This window comes from Caretta caretta, chromosome 6 (assembly GCF_965140235.1).
Source record: "Caretta caretta isolate rCarCar2 chromosome 6, rCarCar1.hap1, whole genome shotgun sequence".
In the NCBI taxonomy this organism is placed as follows: domain Eukaryota; kingdom Metazoa; phylum Chordata; order Testudines; family Cheloniidae; genus Caretta; species Caretta caretta.
In genome coordinates this window covers 9,670,495-9,691,186 of record NC_134211.1, presented here as the reverse complement: position 1 = coordinate 9,691,186, position 20,692 = coordinate 9,670,495, and the positions used below count along the sequence as shown (strand labels likewise).

General features: G+C 43.0%; 1 protein-coding gene across 3 annotated transcripts in view; it reads left to right on the top strand.

Annotated features, from left to right (window-relative positions):
- The window catches only part of LOC125637905 (E3 ubiquitin-protein ligase rnf213-alpha), a 174,646-nt gene that overhangs the window by 114,422 nt on the left and 39,532 nt on the right, over positions 1-20,692 (top strand). For all 3 annotated transcript variants that reach the window (XM_048852965.2, XM_048852963.2, XM_048852966.2), the window contains 13 exons: positions 945-1,086; positions 1,689-1,862; positions 3,033-3,166; positions 4,560-4,717; positions 5,362-5,565; positions 9,707-9,900; positions 12,248-12,368; positions 14,420-14,520; positions 15,632-15,805; positions 17,934-18,109; positions 18,407-18,503; positions 18,603-18,717; positions 19,944-20,127. In XM_048852965.2, the coding sequence (XP_048708922.2) occupies positions 945-1,086; positions 1,689-1,862; positions 3,033-3,166; positions 4,560-4,717; positions 5,362-5,565; positions 9,707-9,900; positions 12,248-12,368; positions 14,420-14,520; positions 15,632-15,805; positions 17,934-18,109; positions 18,407-18,503; positions 18,603-18,717; positions 19,944-20,127 (1,974 nt within the window). The remainder of the gene's footprint in view (positions 1-944; positions 1,087-1,688; positions 1,863-3,032; positions 3,167-4,559; positions 4,718-5,361; positions 5,566-9,706; positions 9,901-12,247; positions 12,369-14,419; positions 14,521-15,631; positions 15,806-17,933; positions 18,110-18,406; positions 18,504-18,602; positions 18,718-19,943; positions 20,128-20,692) is intronic.

Here is a 20,692-nt window from a genome sequence, read left to right as displayed (position 1 = left end):
TCATTTTAGATTTTTTTATTTATTTTTTTTGCTAAAAAGTCAAAATCTTCCATGGAGGGAAAAGAAGTTCTAACCAGCTGTACTTTTAAATACCAGTGGACTGCTTCAGTTTCTAGCCCGGCCGGGGGTGGATTCTGCTCTTGGTTACATTAGTACAACATGGAAGTAACTGCACTGAATTCAACAGTGTAACTACAGATCTACACCAGAGTAACTGGAAAAAGTGAGGGTATGTCTACACTTAAAACTCTGCAACAGCACAGTTACCCCGCTGTAGAGCTTTAGTGACACTATCTGCACAGATGGGCGTCTACCATCAGTGCAGGTAATCCAGCTCACTGAGAGGCAGTAGCTAGGGCAATGCAAAATTTTGTCCATTGACCTAATGCTGTCTACACTGGGGATTAGGTAGGTATATCTACATCTGTGAGGGGTGTGGATTTTTCACCTGCTTGAGAGACGTAGCTATGCCAATGTAAACCCCTAGTGTAGACCAGACCTGAGAGACACATGGAACCCTCAGGTCTTACAGCTCACTTTTTTCCATGAACCCTTTATCTCAGAGTTTCTTGATTTCAGTTGGCAGGTCAGCTTGCTTAGGCCAAAGGAACTGTTTCAAAGAAGACAAATAGGAAATGCTTTTAGATGCACTGCTTGGAAAATGTTTTTCTCCCCTCCCCCATGGAAATTTTCAATTTTTTTTCCAGAAACCAAACATCTGAAAACCCAAAAAATTTTGGCCCAAAACTGCTGAAATCCAAAACATTTTTGGCTCTCGGCTGAAATTTTTCAGGTTTGGGGCTTTCTGACAAAAAAAATCAAAAATTTGAGGAAAGCAGAGACTTTCTACCCTACTTTTCATTTAGTAGAAAACAGTTTTCCATTAAGAAAATGTTGACCAGCCCTGTTGTGGGATAAGTGATTTCTTTTTCTTTTATGGCTAGTTGCCTGTCATTTTATGGAAGTGTTGAAAAGGAGAATTTGTAACCTTTTACAAGAACGAGAGAAGGTGAGCCATAAGCCTAAAGAGTGGATTTTCCGCAAAGCTCTGTCTAGCGAGTTCATACTTGAAGGAACCTCATTCAGGTAACGTATGTTCTTGTATAGTTGCATGATGTTGGCCATTTGAATTTCAAATAGCTCAAATTTTTGGAATACCAACAAGAAGTGATATGTTTGTATCACGTCACTTAAAGTATTCCTTTATGGGGCTCGGGTACAACAGTGATGAGGTGATATAAGTACTTATATAGAAGACTAGCATATGTTTTAAAAATCAGAATTAATCAGGGTATTGGCAACAAAATCTTAGGTCATTGGACAGTTAAAGGGTCTTGTTTGTAACAAGAACAAAGAACAAGAACAAAATTGATCAGCTGTATGAAATGTGCCGAACCCTACAGATAACCTGAAAGTTTTGGAAATTCATATTTATGGTATTCAGTCACTGCAGACAGCTGACTCCCAGTCTGCTTGAGAGACATCACCCAGCCAATGCTATATTTGCTCCCTGTTTTGTCCTGTGTGGATGACTATGCCTTATTTTGATTGTTGGATATTTACATAGTTGTATCTTAGGGCTCAGCCCTGCAAAGCAACCCTCATGTTACAGACACACAGAATGAGCTGGTTGAGGGGGGGAATTGAAAGAATTATTTTATAAGACATGTTTTTCCTTGTTTTTAAAGGCATGTTGTCTGGATTCATTTGGAAGACATTGTGGCAAACATGTTTGCTCAAATTCTAGCAGTAATTGATGCAAACAACAACTTGGATCATATCTCTCAGGAGACTCCTTTCTCTGACCTCTGGCTCCAGATGTTCAAAGATGAATCATTTCTGAAGATTAAGTATACCAGCAAGTAAGAAACTACTAGGAAAGCTCAGACTCTCAGGATTAGATCTGAGTGGGAAACACTGTTCCCATACTGCAAGAGTTTTTGAGGTTTCAACATTTTTTCCCCATCCTGAATTGGAATAAAAAGTTGAAATCTTGAAAATTTTCACAAACTGATAGTCTGAAAATAATCTTGGCTCCATCGTAAAATTGAATTTTTAAAATTTTTAAAATTTTTAAAAAAGGGTTTTACATTTTTTTAGTATAAATTAACTACAATTGCTAAGTGGAAAGTCATTTCAAATTATAAACCAAAACTGTTGTTTTTTCCCCCCAAAAAATGTCAAAACAGGATGTTTTAATGGTTTTGAAACTTTTTTCCAAAAATTGCTCAAATCAAGAGGCTTGGTGAAACCGACCCTTTTCCTGCAAACTGTTTCGGTTTCAATGAGTCATGATTTTCAGATGAAATAATGTTTAATCAGAAAATTCCTGACCAATCTCTATTCAGGATTGAGAAAACCAACCTCTCTCCAGATCAGCAAAGGTACAGTGCCATAGCAATGAGAGCAGTGAGAGAGTCTGGGATGGTGGAGAGTGCGTTCATTAGACGAGTAGATGCATAGTGAAGTGGGAAGGCAACAGACGTATAGAAGTTTAAGCCATGGAACTCACTGTATTGGAAATGTATGGAACTCGCTGGATCAGAAGGCAGAAATTTAGTCAGACAACTGTGGGAACAGAATTACAGGCAAAGTCATTTGTGCCAGCTTTTAAGTGCATCATTATTATAGTTGTTGTTATTGTTCTTCTTATTTATTTATAGATCCATAAATTATAAGACCAGAAGGAAGTGTTGGAATCATAGAGCCATAGAGTTAGAAGGGACCACAAGAGAGAGAACACTTAACCCCTTCCTAGCCAGGTCTGATTGACGAATAGGCTGGCTGGCCCCAGGCCTATGGCCCCTGAAGCGGGAGACCATCCTTTTACAAAGGGGACAATTGATGAAATTGAAAGGCAGCAAATTCAAAACCAGTCAAAGGAAATGTTTTTTTCACTCAACACGTAATTATCCTCTGGAATCTACTGCCACATGAAGTCACTGAGGCTGAGAACTTAGCAAGATTATATGGATATGTGTGTGTGTAAATATATATATATATGATATGTTTGTTTGTTTTAAACACTAAAGGGCCCCTGATGTTAAGATATCTGTGTTATCAATGAGCGAAGACCCCAGCAGGTCCACACAGTGCTGCTTTCCTTTCAGCTGGGTTCTGAAAGCTCGCCTGGATGAGATATGGGAGACAGTCCGTCGGGTGAAAGGTAACTTCACACTTTCTGCATCTATTAAAATTAATTGCAGTGGAAGAAAATACGGGACCCAATTCTCCTCTTGCTTTTGCCAGGGTAAATCCAGATCAGGTTTATAGAAGAGCTACATGGGGAGGAGATGTCTCATAATAGAGAGCTCTGTGATCTAACAGAGAGAAGCTGAATGAGATCCACTGGGTAGGAGCTGAGTGGAGACAAATTCACACAGAAAGAAAAGGAGTACTGCCACATACTCCTTTTCTTTTTGCGAATACAGACTAACACGGCTGTTACTCTGAAATTCACACAGGAAATAAGTAGTACATTTATAACAGGGAGGGAAATTAACAGGGAGGAGTCATTGGCCCAGTTCACCTAGGTATGGGGTGGAATCCGCATCACTTGGAGTCTTGGTAGTGCTTAACTAAATTTGGTTCAAAAATTTTAGTCAAAACAGTTTGGCATCAGAAAATGCCATTTTGAGAAAACTGAAACTTTTCATCATATTTTGTTGATTTAGATGAAATTTTGTTAGAAAACAAATTGGGAAGAAATGTTCAGAAAATGTCAAGACATCGTGTTTCAACATTTTCACAAAGTTTCGTTTTTTTGTTTCTAAAGGATATTTTTTTGAAGTTTATTTTATACATGTAAAATTAAATAAAAATGGTCAAATCAAAATAAACCATTGCAAATTTATCAAAATTAATAATTTTGATTGACCCAAACAAAAAAAATCATAAGTTAATTTTGTGAAAATTTTCAGAATTTGTCTTTTTGTCATGATTTGTGACAAAAAAAATGCACAATGTCAAAATTTTTCATGGAACAAAAATCAAGTTTTCTGACCAGCTCTACTTTTAATTCAGCCAAATGCAAGGATCAAAGAATGTAGGTCACTCTTACCAGATGGCGGACGGTATCCTGGAAATCAGTGACTTGGGAAAGAAATCTGTAGATAGATCTGGGGATCTAGGTACTCTCAGCCTGGGTCTCACACTTGCAGATCAGTAGGGTCTGTGCTTAATCTTCTGCTGCTTAGAGGAGTCTTGTTGGTGGGAGCAGGAAGAGTTCCTCGTTGAAGATTGCCCTGTAGGACTGTCTGAGCCTTCTTGTCCTTTGTAAGCCCAGTCCTTCATTCCTTGGAAAGGTAGTCAATTGCTCCTCTCCCCACCCAGCTAGAATAACCTAGAACCTCCCTACCCAACTAGAATGACCTAGAACTCTGCATCATAATTCTAACAAGTAGCCATTTATAATGGAGAAAAACAGGATTCCCATTGCCCCACCATGCTTATACTCTTGCCCCCTTTCACTTGTATATTAATAATTAACAAACAATATTTATAGTGATCTGCTATAATTGAATAAGCCCCCCTCCTTTGTTCATTCTGTGACATCCTAGGTTATCCAAAGGACCCTACTGTGGACTCTGCTGTGATGTTTCAAAGCTCTGTCTTGAACATGCCAGTGCCAGAGGGCAATAATCCAGAAATGGTTCAGCATTATGCCAGTGATTTTGTGAGGATGGCTTTTCCGGGGCAAGATGTTCAGGTTTATGAGGTAAACGGGTTTCTGCAGAAAAGCACTTTTAAACATTATCAGTCTGGATGGTTGGGGTGAGATTACCAACGGTATAGTAGACATATTAGACTTAATGCAGAAAAAATAAAAACCTTACCGCCAGATCCCCAACTGGTGTAAATCGGCCCTGTCTCCATTGGAGTCAATGCGAGCAAATCCCCAGCTGGTGTCAATCAGCCACAAGAACATTGGACTCAATGGGCCAGATCCCCAGCTAATGCAGAAATTGTCTGATTTCCTTTAAAACATTTCAATTTTTTGTCGATTTTTTTTTCATATCAAAAAGGTCTTGCCTGAGTTATTTTGGAAAAAAGTTTTTGGTTTTGATTTTTAACAGTCAAAATTTTCTGCCAAAAATAAAATCACTTCCTGTCCAACTGTTCTGTATTTTGATAAATGCACTTTACAGAAACCCTGTATTTGCTCTTAAATTACTGCTAAGTGCTCTCAACTTTAACTGCATTTTAACGTCGTTTTTTTGACTTGGGTTAGAATTAGTGATGATGAAAATTTCATACATCTTTCATTAAACATGGCAGCAACAGAGAACTTAATTCTATGGGTCAATCTCTATTCTTGTGGTTGATGATGAGTTGAAATAATACTTTTTATTTTATCACCAGATTTTGTCTAATGTTCTCGTAACTGGTGCGAAACGGCTCTGCACCTCTTTGGCACATGGTGATGTGGAGTTTTCCCTGATTTGGCTGCACATTGAATATTTCTACCTACAAGAGAATTATCAGCTGTTCATCAATTTAGTAAAGAATGAGGAGACTGTAGCCAATGAGCTGCAGAAAGTTTATAAAGAAGACACAACTAAAATGGTGAGCGAGGTTACCTGAACAGTGTTTCATTGTTGCTCTTTTCAACCTGTAATTGTAAATGGGAATCATCATTGAGAGGGTGTGTTTCTACTGGATCCCACAGGGACTGGTTTTAGGCCCTATGCTATTTAAAATTTTTATTGATGGTCTGGAAGAAAACATAAAATCATCACTGATAAAGTTTTCAGTGAACACAAAGATTGCGGGAATGGTAAATAATGAAGGGAACAGTCACTGATATAGAGCAATCTAGATCGCTTGGTAAGCTCAGTAGAAGAAAACAATATGCATTTTAATATGGCTAAATGTATATGTATGGGAACAAAGATTTTTGGCTACACTTATGGGATGGGGGACTATCACGGGAGGCAATGACTCTGAAAAAGACTGGGGGTCATGGTGGTTAATCAGTTGATCAAGAGCTCCCATTGAGACACTGTGGCCAAAAGGGCTAATGCGATCCTGGGATGCATAAATAGGGAAAACTCCAGTAGGAGTGGGGAGGTTTCATTACCTTTATATTTGGCACTGGGGTGGCTGCTGCTGGAATACTGTGTCCAGTTCTGGTGCCCACAAGTCCAGAGGGATGTTGATAAATTGGAGAGAGTTCAGAGAAGAGCCATGAGAATGATTAATGATTAGAAAACCTGCCTTATGGTGACAGACTCACAGAGCTCAATCTACTTAATTTAAAAAAAGAAAGCTAAGGGGTGAGTTGGTCAAGATTGGACATTTTTCTAAAACATCTGCTGTGGTTCAAACAGGAATGAATTCAGCAAGATCCTATGGCCTGTGTTATGCAGGAGGTCAGACTAGGTGATCACAGTGGTTCCTTCTGGCCTTAGAATCTCTAATTCGAAGAATCTTCCATGTATTTCCCTGCTTCCAATCTCAGAATCTGTAGAGCCATAGGGTTAGAAGGGACCACAAGGGTCATCTAGTCTAGCCCCCTGCCAAGATGCAGGATTTGTTGTGTCTAAATCATCCAAAACAGATGGCTCCAGCTTCCTTTTGAAAGCCTCCAGTGAAGGAGCTTCCACGACCTCCCTAGACAGTTTGTTCCTTTGTCTTGCTGTTCTTACAGTTAGGAAGATTTTCCTGAGATTTAATCCTAAACTGCCATGCTGTAATTTGAACCCATTGTCTCTCGATCTGCCTCTTGTTCTGTGACAAGAAAGAACAAATTTTCTCCATATTTTTATAGCAGACTTTCAAGTGTTTGAAGACCACTATCATGTCCCCTCTTAATCTTCTCTTTTCCAAACTAAACATACCCAGTTCCTTCGGCCTTTGTTCGTATGGTTTGCATTCCATCCCACTGATCATCTTTGTCGCTCACCTCTGGATCCTTTCCAGTTTCTCTACATCCTATACACAGAACTCCAGCTGAGGCCTAACCAGCACCGAGGAGAGCGGTACTGTCACCTCCCATGACTTGCATGCTCTGCCTCTGTTAATGCAACCCAGAATTGCATTTGCTTTTTTTTGCAATACCATTGCATTGTTGACTCATGTTGAGGTTGTAATCTCTTGTCACTGTGTCTCAGTGGGTCACAGCTGAGAATACCAAATTCAGGACAAACTGCTGAGAAATGGGGCAGACTCACCCCAAACCGGTGGTTATTCTTCCATAAGATATACCACATCTCTAACAAAAGTAAACTTCTGTCTCACCATACTGGTTAACGAAGTCAGAAATGCAGTCTGCTTAGGTATACCAGTCCTTGTTTCATCACCAAAACACTAGAGGTAATGATGAGTGGTTATTTAAAACCAGTTTCATCAACCAAAGGGTTCTTCTGATCCCAAAGGACCAGTCACATACCCAGGTCAATGTATAGTCAGATCTTACCCAATATTCATGCTGTTGCCAATCCTTTAGTATCTAATAGCTAAAGATTCATTTATAAGGGAAAAGAAAGAGGTGAGAGTTAAAATGATCAAAGGAATCAAATACATACACACATTGCAAAGTTCTTGTATCAGATTTGAAGCAGTGATGGAATAAACTGCTGGCTTGTTAAGTCTCTGGTGGCATCCAAAAGATTGGAAGGTCCTCAATCCATTGGTTAGAATGCTCCTTTTAATATAAGTCCTTAGTCCAGAGATCAGAGCAGGAAAGAGGAAAATGGAGATATTTCCAGGGCCTTTTATAGCTTCTGCCATGTGGAGGGAAACTCATTGTCCCAACCAAAGCTCCCAGCATAGTTTGTGGAAAAGTACAGGCACAAGATGGAGTTTAGGGTCACATTGCTCGTCACATGCCCCTGCATGCTTCGATGAGTCATAGCAAGAGCCATTATTCATATTCTGGCTAAAACGTCCCCAGGAAAGCCCATCAGGTGGAGATAAGCTTCTTCAATGACCCATTGTTTTACTAAATGGGCCATCAACTTGAATAGCCCATTCACAACATGCGTGCTGACTGGATGTAAACTACCTGGTGGTAATTACTACCTAACCTTATTATTGAATTATAACATTCAAAAACCAGTCCGAGATCACTTCAGTCTCCCTGGTCACTTGATTACAGACCTAAGAGTTGCAATATTACAACAAAAAAACTTAAGAAACAGACTCCAGCGAGAGACTGCTGAATTGGAATTAATTTGCAAACTGGACACCATTAAATTAGGCTTGAATAAAAACTGGGAGTGGATGGGTCATTACACAAAGTAAAACTATTTCCCTCCCCCGGCCCCCCACTGTTACTCTCACCTTCTTGTCAACTGTTGGAAATGGGCCATCATGATTATCACTGAAAAAGGTTTTTTTTCTCCTGCTGATAATAGCTCACCTTAATTGATCACTCTTCTTATAGTGTGTATGGCAACACCCATTTTTTCATGTTCTCTGTGTGTATATATCTATCTTCCTACTGTATTTTCCACTGCATGCATCCAATGGGTTTTAGCCCACGAAAGCTTATGCTCAAATACATTTGGTAGTCTCTAAGGTGCCATGAGTACTTCTCGTTCTTTTTGCTGATACAGACTAACACGGCTACCACTCTGAAACCTGTTACCTGGTGGGTGTCACCCCAGGAGCAAACACATTTGAAATACTGGTACATAGTCAATATTCATAATAACAGATATAACAATGACACATGCATACAAATAGGATAATCATATTCAGGAAATCATAACTTTTCCATTCACGCCTTACATGATATACTTTGTGTAATATTTGTAGCAATTATATAACAGTGGTAGCAACATGATATACATGGTTATATTTTAACATCACATCCACCACAACTCCCAGATCCTTCTCAGCAGTGCTGCTGCTAAGCCACGTGCTTTGTATAATATAATGTCCTTGGCATTAGGAGGTGGTCACTACAATTTTAAGCCAGCTGGTTTTGTCTGATGCAAGTGCTGTTTACACTGGACCAGGAGCTGCATTATCCAAACCAGTTTTAACCATTCTTTAAAAATGGCTTATACCTGCTATGGACCGGTTCACATTAACAAGCCAAAGCAGATTAAATCCAAGGCAGCCTGAACCAATTTAATACCATGGTGGTTAAAGGCTGGCCCCAACTCTCATTGATGTCAGTGGGAAGATGGATTGATTTCATGGGGAGTTAGATCAGGCTTAAAACTTGATAAGGTGACAAGATCCTCGACTCAGAGCACTTAGGTCCTGAAGGGGAGGGGGAATGATATTCTGTGGCACTGTTACAATCTGCACTGCTTGGAAACAAATGTGGGATTTCTCTCCCTCCTTTCCTTGTTCCTTTGCCTCGGCAGCGGGATGAGTAACACGGTGGCGCAGTAGTTGTGACTGTATCTCGACTCCTGTTCCTGTCTTGCATTTAATGGAGTTATCCCTTTAGCTCAGGTGGTGGGAGTCTTTGCCACTGATGCCGAATCACCAGAGCTCAGTCCCGGCTGATGAGCACATCTTGCGTGTGTGTGTGCATGTATCTATGGGTGTGCCTCTGTGTGTGTGTGTGTATCTATATGTGTGTGTGCAGCCACCAGTCCTTCCTTCGTAACCTGCTCCAGTTCTGTTGCTTCAGGTCTTCAGCGAGCAATACTCCTGCCCTGTTGTTTTCTCTCCTCTTTGCCCCTCACCCCAGAACACAATGGCTAGCTCAGAAACTCATGGGATTTGTTTTTAAATGTCATTTTAGTTTGTAGCTCTTGATGCCGTGAGCGTCATCCTGAAGCAGCTGCAGCCCACAGAGAAGGAGCTTCTGCCATTCAACGCCTGCCTGAGCTGGCTGAAAAGGATCAAGTCCATTAAGCACACTGTGGAGCTGATCACATCGGATGACTACCAGATGAGACTTTACTGTAACAAAGAGGAATTATTGAACAGCGTATTGTAAGTTTTACCCCTTCTCCCAAAAAACTGTGTATTTTAAAGAATATAAACATTTTTAAAGCCTATAACAGTCAAAACTTTTCTATGAAAACTTTTTTCCCCCAGACAGAAAGATGGGTTTTCCTTTAAACAATATTTTTTGCAGACAGTGTCAGATTTTCTCAGAATTTTCCAAATGCATGTAGAAAAACTTGAAAACTAAAAATTTTCCAGCAGTTTTCAGCTGGAAATCAAAAAATGTTTTGATTTTTTTTTAAACCAGAACCTTCAGTTACTGGGGAAAAAATGCGTTTTGTTTTCTCAATGAGAAGTCATAATTTTCCACGGGGTGGGGGAAAACCTTCCATGTTCCACATGGTGACTCAGTGTTTGCTGTGACCCCATTAGTGGCTGGTCTACATAGCAGATAAAAGCCCATTACTTTGCCACTGTGTTACTCTGTGTGACAGACGAGAAAGGCTGAGTCAGCAATCTCTTCCCGGCAGCTCCAATCAAGCAAGGCAGAATGGAGCTGATTAAGCAGGGCTGCGCCTGATTTGTGGGTGGGGCAGGGCAGAAAGGCTAATTAAGTCATCAGGCCGAGCCCACAAACAGGCACAGGAAGGAATTGGAAAAGAAGGAAGCAGGCAGTCAGGCGAGAGAGAGATTGCTCTCCCTTGCTTGTTCCGGGAGCTGTATATATTATGAAGATGGTGGGAATTCATTTGCACAACCTGTTGGACCAGCAGAAGGGTCTTTGAGTAGTTTGTAGAACAGAACAGAAGGAGGAGCCAGGAGGTCCTGTTACACTCTGTTAGTTCAAATGGTAAAGGAAACATCCTAGATCCCTTCACTAGTCCTTGATGTCCCCCTTCTGGGCCCTTTGCAGGGATGAAAGTTACAGTACGCAGTGCAGGGGGTGGCTCTGGGACCCCCCAGAAGGGGTGGGGCCTCGGGTGGAAGGGGCAGAGCTGGGGACCAGACTCCTTCAGCCAGCTCTTCAGTGCGGCAGCCAGGAGCCCCGGGTCTTTTAAATCTCGGGGCCTGGGGCAGTTGCCCCTTTTGCTCCCCCCTGTTGGTGGCCCTGCCCGCCATTCCCCCCACCCTATCAGCGACCCTGCTGGTACAGTCCAGCAGCACTGAGGCTGTGTATAGACCGGTACCAGTGGCCACTTCTTACCGGTACGCTGTACCAGCCCATATCGGCCCACTTTCACATCTGGCCCTTTGTGATGCTATTTACATCTGTGCAGACTGCGTGTAAGTGTCTGCTAGATCAGACTTCTCCTCTCACACCACCGGGAATGTTTTACACATGTAATAATGGGTCAGAGCACCAGTCCATGAAGGATCAGAGCCATCTTGTCACTAAAGGTCCAGTATTTTATGTCACCTGCCCACAGCTGGCTGCTTGCTTTGCTGGCACAAATCCTGCCTTTGGAAACTTGCATTTTAATATTGTAGAATTGAATGTATGCATTGGAGAGCGGCTTCCCCAGGTGGGGAAGGAGAATGAAACTGGACCAGGAACAGAGAAGAAGATGCTCAGGGGAATGGAGAGCCTGAGGACAGGAAACTAAAGGAGCTTGGCTTGTTGAGCCTAACACAAGGAAGGCTGTGCGGGGATCGGGATTGCTCACTATAAATACATTGGGAGGCGGAAGGGTGGCTGTAAATGCCAGGGAGGGAGAAGAGCTATTGAAGCTAAATGACAGTGTTGGCACAAGAACAAATGGGGACAAACTGGCCATGGCTGAATTTAGGCTGGAAATAAGAAGAAGGTTTCTAACCATCAGAGGCAGGGAGGCTCTGGAAGAGCCCCCAGTAGGATGAGGGACGGGAGGGGAGCAAACACCCTAACTGGTTTGAAGATGAAGCTTGATAAGTTTATGAACAGGATTATCTGACGGGGTTGCCAGTGATAGCAAAGACTGGATTCCACGGCCCAAGTTGTCCCTTCCAGTCCTACGTTCCTATTAAAACCCCAGGTATTAGTCCTGTTATGGTCCTTTCTTTAGAGCTTGTTCTATCAACAAATCCACTTAAAAACCTTGGGCCATAATCCCACCAAGTCTTTCCAAGCGTTACACAGACAGCAGAGGAAAGGACAAAGTTTTTTTCCCTTTGATTTCCCCATTGTATCCACTTCCCCTTCCTTTTGTAAACCGCTCTGAGCAGCGGGTAAAGGGTGTCCCTGACTGTAAGCCATCACACCTAGCCTGAGGGGATTGTGAGCCAAAGGACCTGTTTACATGTTCAGTTCCTATCTCCAGGTGGCTGCTTTTGTCCAAAGATGTGGGGAAGAATTATTTTTCCCAGCAGACAAGGCGCAGCTACTCTCAGTGAGGCAATTCTGTCTCTTTTTCAGACACCAGTGGAATTGCACCAACATTGTCTACCTGCTCATCGATCACCTGCTACATGATGAAACCAACATGAACGAGAAGCTGCTAAAGCTCGTTGTGAAGCAGTTTGTCTTCCTCTGGAATGTAGGTGTATAAAATAGCTCCCCGCTGCCCCTTTGAAACCGCATGGAACAAGAGGCTACAGCACTAAGGCCCCAGCAGAGTAGGGAAGGAGGATCGCTAGAAGAACTTTTTCATCCAAAAGTTTTTTTGGAGAAAAATGCAGATTTGGCAATACCAAAATGCTTCCTGAATTGATGTTGGTTTTGTCAGATTGTTTTGTTAGGCTCTGATACGGATGGGGGAGCAGGCAGATACCAGATACAGTGTTGGTATATAATACTCTAAATAGTTGTATTGATTACAATATAACTCCACACTCACTCCATGTTCACACCCCTTTCATATTACACCAGAGTGTGAAGATTAAAGCAAAGTCCTAATGGCCAGTCAAGGTCTGCTCCAGTCATGAGGCATGGGGAGCCTGGCACTACACATCTCTTCTTTATCAGGGCTCTGGATCGATGTCTGATTCCAAATTTCAGATATGTCAGGCAACTATTTATAGACCAGTCCATCTGTTGCGTCATTGGCTCTTTGTCTGTTTAAAGCCTTGTACCAATAACTCCAGGAAGACCGTTCCTGGCAAGCCTCCATAATACAGGACATTCCATTTCCTCCTATGGACATGACACAGTTGTTTTGCGCAGACAATCCTTGACCACTCATAACCTTAAATCCTCGCTTCAGTTGCCAAAACGCAACTCACGTACTCATGTCAAGCACACTGCATTTATACGAGGCCAAATGGCTTATAGCGGTTTATAACATATACTACTTTATATCTCAATAGTTTCAGTCAGAAAAAAAACTACAAAGAAAAAAATCGGGGAAAAAATCAAAACATTTCCATTTTTTGGTTCGAAATGACTTTTCCATTTCAAAAGTTCCTTTAATTTTAGTTTTTAATACAATTTTAAAAAATTAAAAATGGTTGGAATCAAAACAATGTTTCGGCTTTCTCCAAAATATTTTGTTCGATACTAAACAAATTTGACATGAAGCTAGTTTCCGCCCCCCGGCTCCATTTTTTTTGGAATTGTGAGTGAACCGAAAAATCCATTATCCACCCAGCTCTAGAGAGGATTCCTGTCCTCAGAGGATTCAACCACCCCCACCTTCACCCACATGAGACATGGTGTCCCCACAAGAGATCAGGAGGTAGCCTGCAGGTGGCCCAAGCTGCACTGATTCTGCACAGCTCCCCTACATACCGTCTCCTGCCCCTGTTACACAGTGATACTACACCCAGGTCCCCTGCAATCCTCAGCCCAGAATTAGAGCCTTACACAGGACAGAAAATCTGTTTGGCAAAAGGATACAGGGATTTGGAAATTTGGCTTAATTCCCAATTGGAACAAAAACTGAAAATTTCTAAATTTCCACAAAGAAAAATTAGTTTTGGGTTGATTCAAATGTTTTGATTCTTAATATTTTGGTATTAGACTATACAAAATATGTGGGTATTGTAGTGTAAAATATAATTTCCGTGTTTCAGAGTTTTGGTTTTCCGACAAAAAACAAGTTTTTGCAGGAACACATCCATTAAAGCTTTTGTTAGTCAATAACCCAGTTTTCCGTCAACAACATGCTTTGACCATCCTTTCTCAGCTGGTGTGCCCAGCAATGGAGACGTGTGTGTAACATCAGGCACTCAAGTTTTCAAAGTTTGGCCCCAGGTGTTTCTGAAAACCTTTGTAACCTTAATTCAGCCCCCCTGTGCTTCTGCATTATGATACAGTCTTTAATTACATGATCATGTGCCATGTGTTCTGTCAGACTCCTGGCTCATTCAGTGCACAGGATGAACAGTGAACGAGGGAGAATGTTTAAGGCTCTGGGCTGGGACTCAGAAGACTTGGGATCTAATCTGGGCTCTGCCCCAGACTTCCTATGTGATGTTGTACAAGACTATCAGAATGCATGCGCTAAAGGGGCAGAGTTAAGGTTGAATGGGCAACCTTGATGCTGGCATATCCTAACTTTTGAGTGCTTGCTTTTGCAAATGTAACTTTTTTAACACTTCTTTTGTCACTTAGAATGTAATGACATTCACTGTGCTTTATTTTCTGTAGTTACTGTACAAAATTGAAGACCATAAACCAGCAAAGATTTTTGAAGTTGTGACAAAAGTGCTGAAGAGATGCAGCAACAATGCTGCTACCGTCTACCTTGTGTAAGTCGAGCAAACAAGCAAAAAAGACCATTGTGGGTAAATTTTCAGCAAGAGCATTTTTAGCAGGCAATGTGTCTATTAATTATGCTTGCAAATTAGTTTATTTCCTGACAATATTTTTATTTCCATGTACCATGTAACTCAGCGTTCAGTGCTGTACCCACACATATGGAAAACATTTTGCATTATGTACCATAGGTCTGAACGATTCCCCCTCCCCTGAGCACCCCCTTGCGGCTGGGCACCTTCATACCAGGACTAATGTCCCACTTCTCCTCTCGGGCCCCTTAGGCCTCCCCAACAGACTCTCTTGCCTCAAAAAATACTCCTCCTTCTGGCCAACTTATTACAAAAAACTACTGCAAAGAACCCAGAACAAGAGTCCCAAAACATTGTCCATTTATAACCCGCAGCACCTATAGTCCTTAAAATCACAAGACAGCAGCAGGACATACCACTCTCTGGCATCTTCCACCACACCACAGCCCTTTGTCAGTCCTCTCCTGTCCTTCTCCCAGGAAAACCACCCCAGCCCTTCCAGCTGGAGTACAACCCTGCTCTTCCCAGTGGCAATGCCTACCCCCACTCCCCCAGCCTCTCTGCTGGGAGATCATCCTCACCAGGGGAGCATCCATCACTCCTCCTATTACGCTAACTTTTTCCAGTTCTTCTGGGTGGTGATGTCAGCAGGTAATCCCCTCTGCTGCTCCCCTTGCCTTCAGTCCTTTCTGGCCCTGGCTCTCTGGCTTGGGGAGGTCAGCCAAGGAACCCTTCTGCTGCTTCTCTGCCTTCAGCCTTTCCCCAGGAACCTCCTGCAGCCTCCTTCAGGGACTTCCTCCCTCTCTGATTCTCCCTGATCCTATATATCCCCAGGTGCTGTTCTGCATTGTAATTGGCCAAACTGAAAGCACCTGTTCTGGCAGAGGGGAGCAGGACCTGCTTTATTGAAAGAAGCCAGCCACCCTGTGCAATCGGACTTATGTATATTGCCGTGGAGCTTGGGCCCAGCTATGCAAGGCTTTATTATTATTTATTTATTAACTCTGTAAGGCACAAGGCAGCGGAGAATCAGATCCCGTGAATTGCATCTTGCTTTCGTGGTGTCTTTCAGGAAGGGCGTGAACGAGTGCAAAAGCTGCCAGAACGAGATCACTGACCCAGCTGAGCTGCCCTGTGGTCACATTTTCTGCACACAGTGCATCCGGGAGTGGAACATCAGGCAGTGCAAGATCTGCAAGGAGAGCGTCCCCAAGGATTATATTCCCACCGCCTCCCAGATCACCAGGTACTGCACAGTTGCCTGACTCTGTGATTTGGGACACTTGTTTAGCAGTAATATTCCTGCTAATCTCTGTTACTGACAGCGTGGCCGGAACGGTTGCTTTTCTTCCACACCCCTCCACTACGTTTCTTTGAGCTCTTAGAAAAACGGGCTGCTCCCTCTCCAAGACTGGTACCGGACATAGCTCCTTGTTCTGCTGAAGGATTTCCCGAGATAGGTCTGTCCGTAAACAATGACTTTAATGGGACTTCGTGCATGCAGGGTCTGCACACACTGATCCCTTTTCAGGACTGGGGGCCTGGGATTGTAAATATCTGAAGTTGCAGATTATAAAAGGGGGCTCTGGTGGCACAAAGGGGACTGAAAGCGGGTGCATCTCCCCGCATAGAGCTGATGGAGAGTAGCATTTTCCAATGTGGCTTTAGGATTTAGGAACCTAGGTCCCATTAAAAATCATGCTTTTGAAAATGGTATCTGTGCATAGGCACTGACTCTGTGGGTGCTCTGGGGCTCAAGCACCCCCAGAAAAAAATTGGGGGTGCTCAGTACCCACGGGGCTGGCCATTGATCAGCTGTGCGGTGGCCCCTGGGGCTGGCCATGGCTTCAGTGGCTCCCGCCACTTGCTCCTTTTCACCCTCAACTCTCCTCACTCACCCTTAAGGCAGGAGGGGGCAGAAAGGACCAAGCAGCAGGCAAGAGGTGCTCGGGAGTGGGGGCAGAGAGGAGTGAGTGGTGGGCAGGTGGGTGGAGCCTTGGGGAGGGGGCGGAGAGGAGTGAGCAGGGGGGGCCTTGGGGGAGGGGGTGAAGAGGAGCGAGCGGCAGCAGGGTTGAGGGGGAGCCTCGGGGGCAGAGGCAGAAAAGAGGGAGTGGGAGGCATTCAGGGGGCAGGAAGAGGCAGAGTAGGGGCAGGGCCTCTGGAGGGGCAGAGTAGGGGAGGAGCCTTGGGGGAGGGACAGAGTGGGGGTGGGGCACCCAGCATGGGGGTGGGGCACCTACTGTCAAAAACAAAAGTCAGCACCTGTGTATCTGTGGCGAGTTCTGTGTCAAGCCTGTCCTTGCGGCTGGTGCAGAGGCCATGTATGGGGGACAGGCGGCTGGCTGCAGAACATCCAGCCCTTAGACTCATAGCCAGCTGATCCGTTCACAGGCAGCCCTAAGCTATGGTGGTCCCAGGTTCAGAAACCTGCAAGTGACCCCTCTGTGCTCCCCATCTTACCTTCACCCAGCACGCGTTGGAGGTTTGAGCCCAGGGCTCCAGTGTCAGGGGTCAGCTTCTTCTGATTTTAGGTAATTATTTTTAGATACATTTTTAGGAGCCATAAATGATTTTTTAAGCATTTTTCTGGAATTGTGTCATTATGGCAGCTGTCACCAGGTAGGGCTGTTACACACACTGTTTTTTCACAGCATGCGAGCAGGTTTCAATTCTAGGGAAGACAATGTGTGTTGTTATTTTGCGATAATGCAGAGTTTTGGGTAGGGAGAGTTGTGTGAGCAGCAGGAGAATTTGCTGTCTGCCTTGGGCTCTTGTTTAGAATGGACTGTCTCCCTGGGGACTGGGTGATTAGCTTTGGGCTGACGTTCCTGGGAGAAGGGCTGAAATGTGTGATAGAATTTGGCAACATTAACTCCCAGTGAATAAAGTTGTTTTGCCCAGAATGTGGAATAATTCATATCGGGCAGAATTATTATTGACTTTACAGGATCAAGTCTACCCTCAGTACACACTCAAGTCCTCTTAACTTAGCAAGAGTAGTGGAGCTATGTGCATGTTTCAGCACAGAGAGATTTGAAGATTCATAGATTTTTAAGGCCAGAAGGTGCCATTAGGTCATGAGGCCAGAGAATCTCACCCAGTGATGTCTACATCATGCACATAACTTTGGCTTGAGCTATAGCAGATCTTTTAGAAACATATTCAGTCTTGATTTAAAGATTTCAGATGATGGCAAAACCACCACTTCCCTTGGTAACTTGCTCCAATGGTTAATCATCCTCAAGGTTACAATTTTTGCCTTTGTTCCAGTCTCAATATATGTAACTTCAGCTTCCAGCCATTCTCATTTTGTTTGCTACCTTATATATTAAAATAGTAACATTTAAAAAAAAAAAATCTTTTTCTCGCCCTAGGGAGGCAGTTGCAAATCACAACAAATTCAGGAGGAAGTGCAACTCCTTCTTTGTGGAGTTTGTCAGTAGTTACTGTTTTGGGGACAAAATCCCTCCATCTGCAGAGATCATCGAACAACTGATTAAGTTCGTGGCTTGCAAACCTTCTAACGCAGAACATCAAGGGGTTAGAAAGGGTGAGTGATGTGTGTAACACAGAAACGGCTCGATCCTGCCAATCCCAGTTGTTCAGATATCCCGAGTCAGGCCCCAAAACTCATGACAGTGACTTTAAAATCATGAGATAAAAACCCAAACAATAAATACGAGGTTTTTTTATTTGCCTTCTGGTGTTGGAGCTTTTAGGGCAATTCACACCAGCTGGGGGTCTGACCCTTTGACTCCAGTGTAGCTATGGGGGGGTTCACACCAGTGAGGGATCTGGTCTTGTGCTCAGAAAAAAAAAAGTAATCCATTCTACTCTTTGTTTTCAGTGTACAAACCAACGAGTGACTTGTCGCCCTTTGAAGAATGCATGGATCCGAGTCCTACTGTCAAGTCCTCCCTTTTGAAAATGCTGCTTCGGTGCAGGTTGGTTCTAGTTCTTCCAGTGGCTATATTAACTGTGTTTCACTCACAGATCCACGTTGGGTATATTCAGTTTTATAACTTATGTCCATTTCCTCCTAGACTAGACGATGTGAAGGAACACCTGGAAGGGTATCTCTCCAGGATGGAGGAAGTATTATCATTAAATCAAAGCAGTCGCAATGATTTCTATTTCATGGTAGTGTGCTGCTTTGAGGTGAGTCCCATGAAGAGTCTGTGGAGAAACGTAGACATTTTATTACATCCATAATAACTATGTTAAAAGAATAGTTAAGGTTGCAAAGTCAAGTACTCCAGTGTTAGGAAATGCTAAAATTAAGGTTACCTGTGCAGTCTTCACTTTTGCTCTGGCATATGCTTTACAATACAGTCTGAAGTTACATAACCAGATACTATTTTTTCCACAGAATGCCTGCCTCAATCAGTATATGAAGTTACTCAATATTTATTTATGTATTTGTATTTTTGTAGCGCCTAGGAGTACTAGTTATGGGCCATTTACCCCGCATTGTACCAGATGCTGTACAAACTTGTGTGCCCCCGCCTTATTCTCTGCACACCACCCAGACCCTGCACCGAATTCAGAAGTATTAATTCTACGGTGCTCTCGCTAGAGTATCAGAGTGCCTCACAAACGTTAATGAATTCATCTTCACAATGCCCCTGTGAGAATAGGTGATATTATTATGCCCATTTTACAGCTGTTGCACTGAGACACAGAGAGATTTCTGCCAAATTGTCAGACGTCTCCACTAATTTTGGGTGCCCGATTTGAGATCCCCAGGGCTGACAAGCAGAGTACTTAGAATTTTTATAGCCTTTTATGTGTTCATAGCACAGCTCCCATTGACCTCAGTTGCAGCTGTGAATACTCAGCACTTGTACAAGTCAGACCCAGGTATCTCACGTTGGGCACCCAGAAATGGAGAAACATACAATTAATGGCCAGTTCTCCCATTTTCAGAAATAACTTTGGTACTTAGGAGCCTAAATCTCACTGACTTTATGAGACTTAGGGGAAAATTCAGCGGTGCCTAAGTCACTTAGGAGTCTAAGTCTCATAGATGTTCAGTGACTTTTGGCTCCTAAATCACGTTGGCACTTTGGAAAATTTTACCCTTAGGCTCGCAGAGAGGGGCAAAAGATGTGGGGGGATAGAAACCAGGGTGGGGAGAAGTGGACGGGAGAGAGACAGGAGCTCTTACCCCCAGGCTGTTATTTTTAATCAGTGGCATTGTTTCAAAATGACCAGAACAATTTTATTTTTTGTAGCCTTTAAAGTTAATGTCTGCTGTGTGGTGCGGGGAGAAGGGAAAAGTTGAGTCACTAAAAAAAACCTGCCCAACCAACTGCATCCCCTTTACCACAGGGGTACTGTCTGTTCACTACTGTACATTTTTAAAAATTCTCTCTCTTGAACAGGATTTTATGTATTCCTCCTTTCAAGAAGACGCCAGCCAGAATTCAGAGCACTTGTTCTCCACTGCAGATCTGTCTGCTCCCAGCTCTGTCACTCTCACCAGCATTGAAAACCTGCAGTTCATTGCTAAGCTCCGACTCGCCATCGGTAACGTTGCAGCTGTGCTTGGCAGAGAGCTGCCAAGTGGTAAGTGGAGTTTCTAACCGTTTTCCAGTTGTGCTGGACATCAGGGAAGATTGGTTAGAGAACCGTTCAGCTCCATGGATGTTGTTTGCTTTAAGGGTTGTGTTTGTCCAGAGTAATTTCCAGAGCTGATCAAAACATTTTCAGCTGAACAGTTTTCTATTGGAAAACGCTGTCCCATCCGAACTGAAATGTGTTGTGGGAATGCGTCGATTTTGATGAAATTTTTAACAGAAAAGTTTTGAAACATTTTGCAATTGAAATGAAGCGTTTTATTTGATTTTTGTCATTTTCATTCAGTTTCATTTTGATTTTTACTTTTTGTTTTAACGTTATCATTTCAGTTCAATTTTCTCATTTTGACTTTCATATATTATGTATGACGTGATCAAACTGAAATGTTTTGACATTATCAAACGTTTCATTTCAATAAGGTTGTTTCTATGTGAAACCCTTCTGCCTGTTGGAATTGGCAGCAACAAGGGCCGGGTTCAGTATCTAGGGGTTCCTTTTCGACAGTACAACACAAAACTGGCTTGAGCCCCCACCCAGTGACCTGGGACAATTA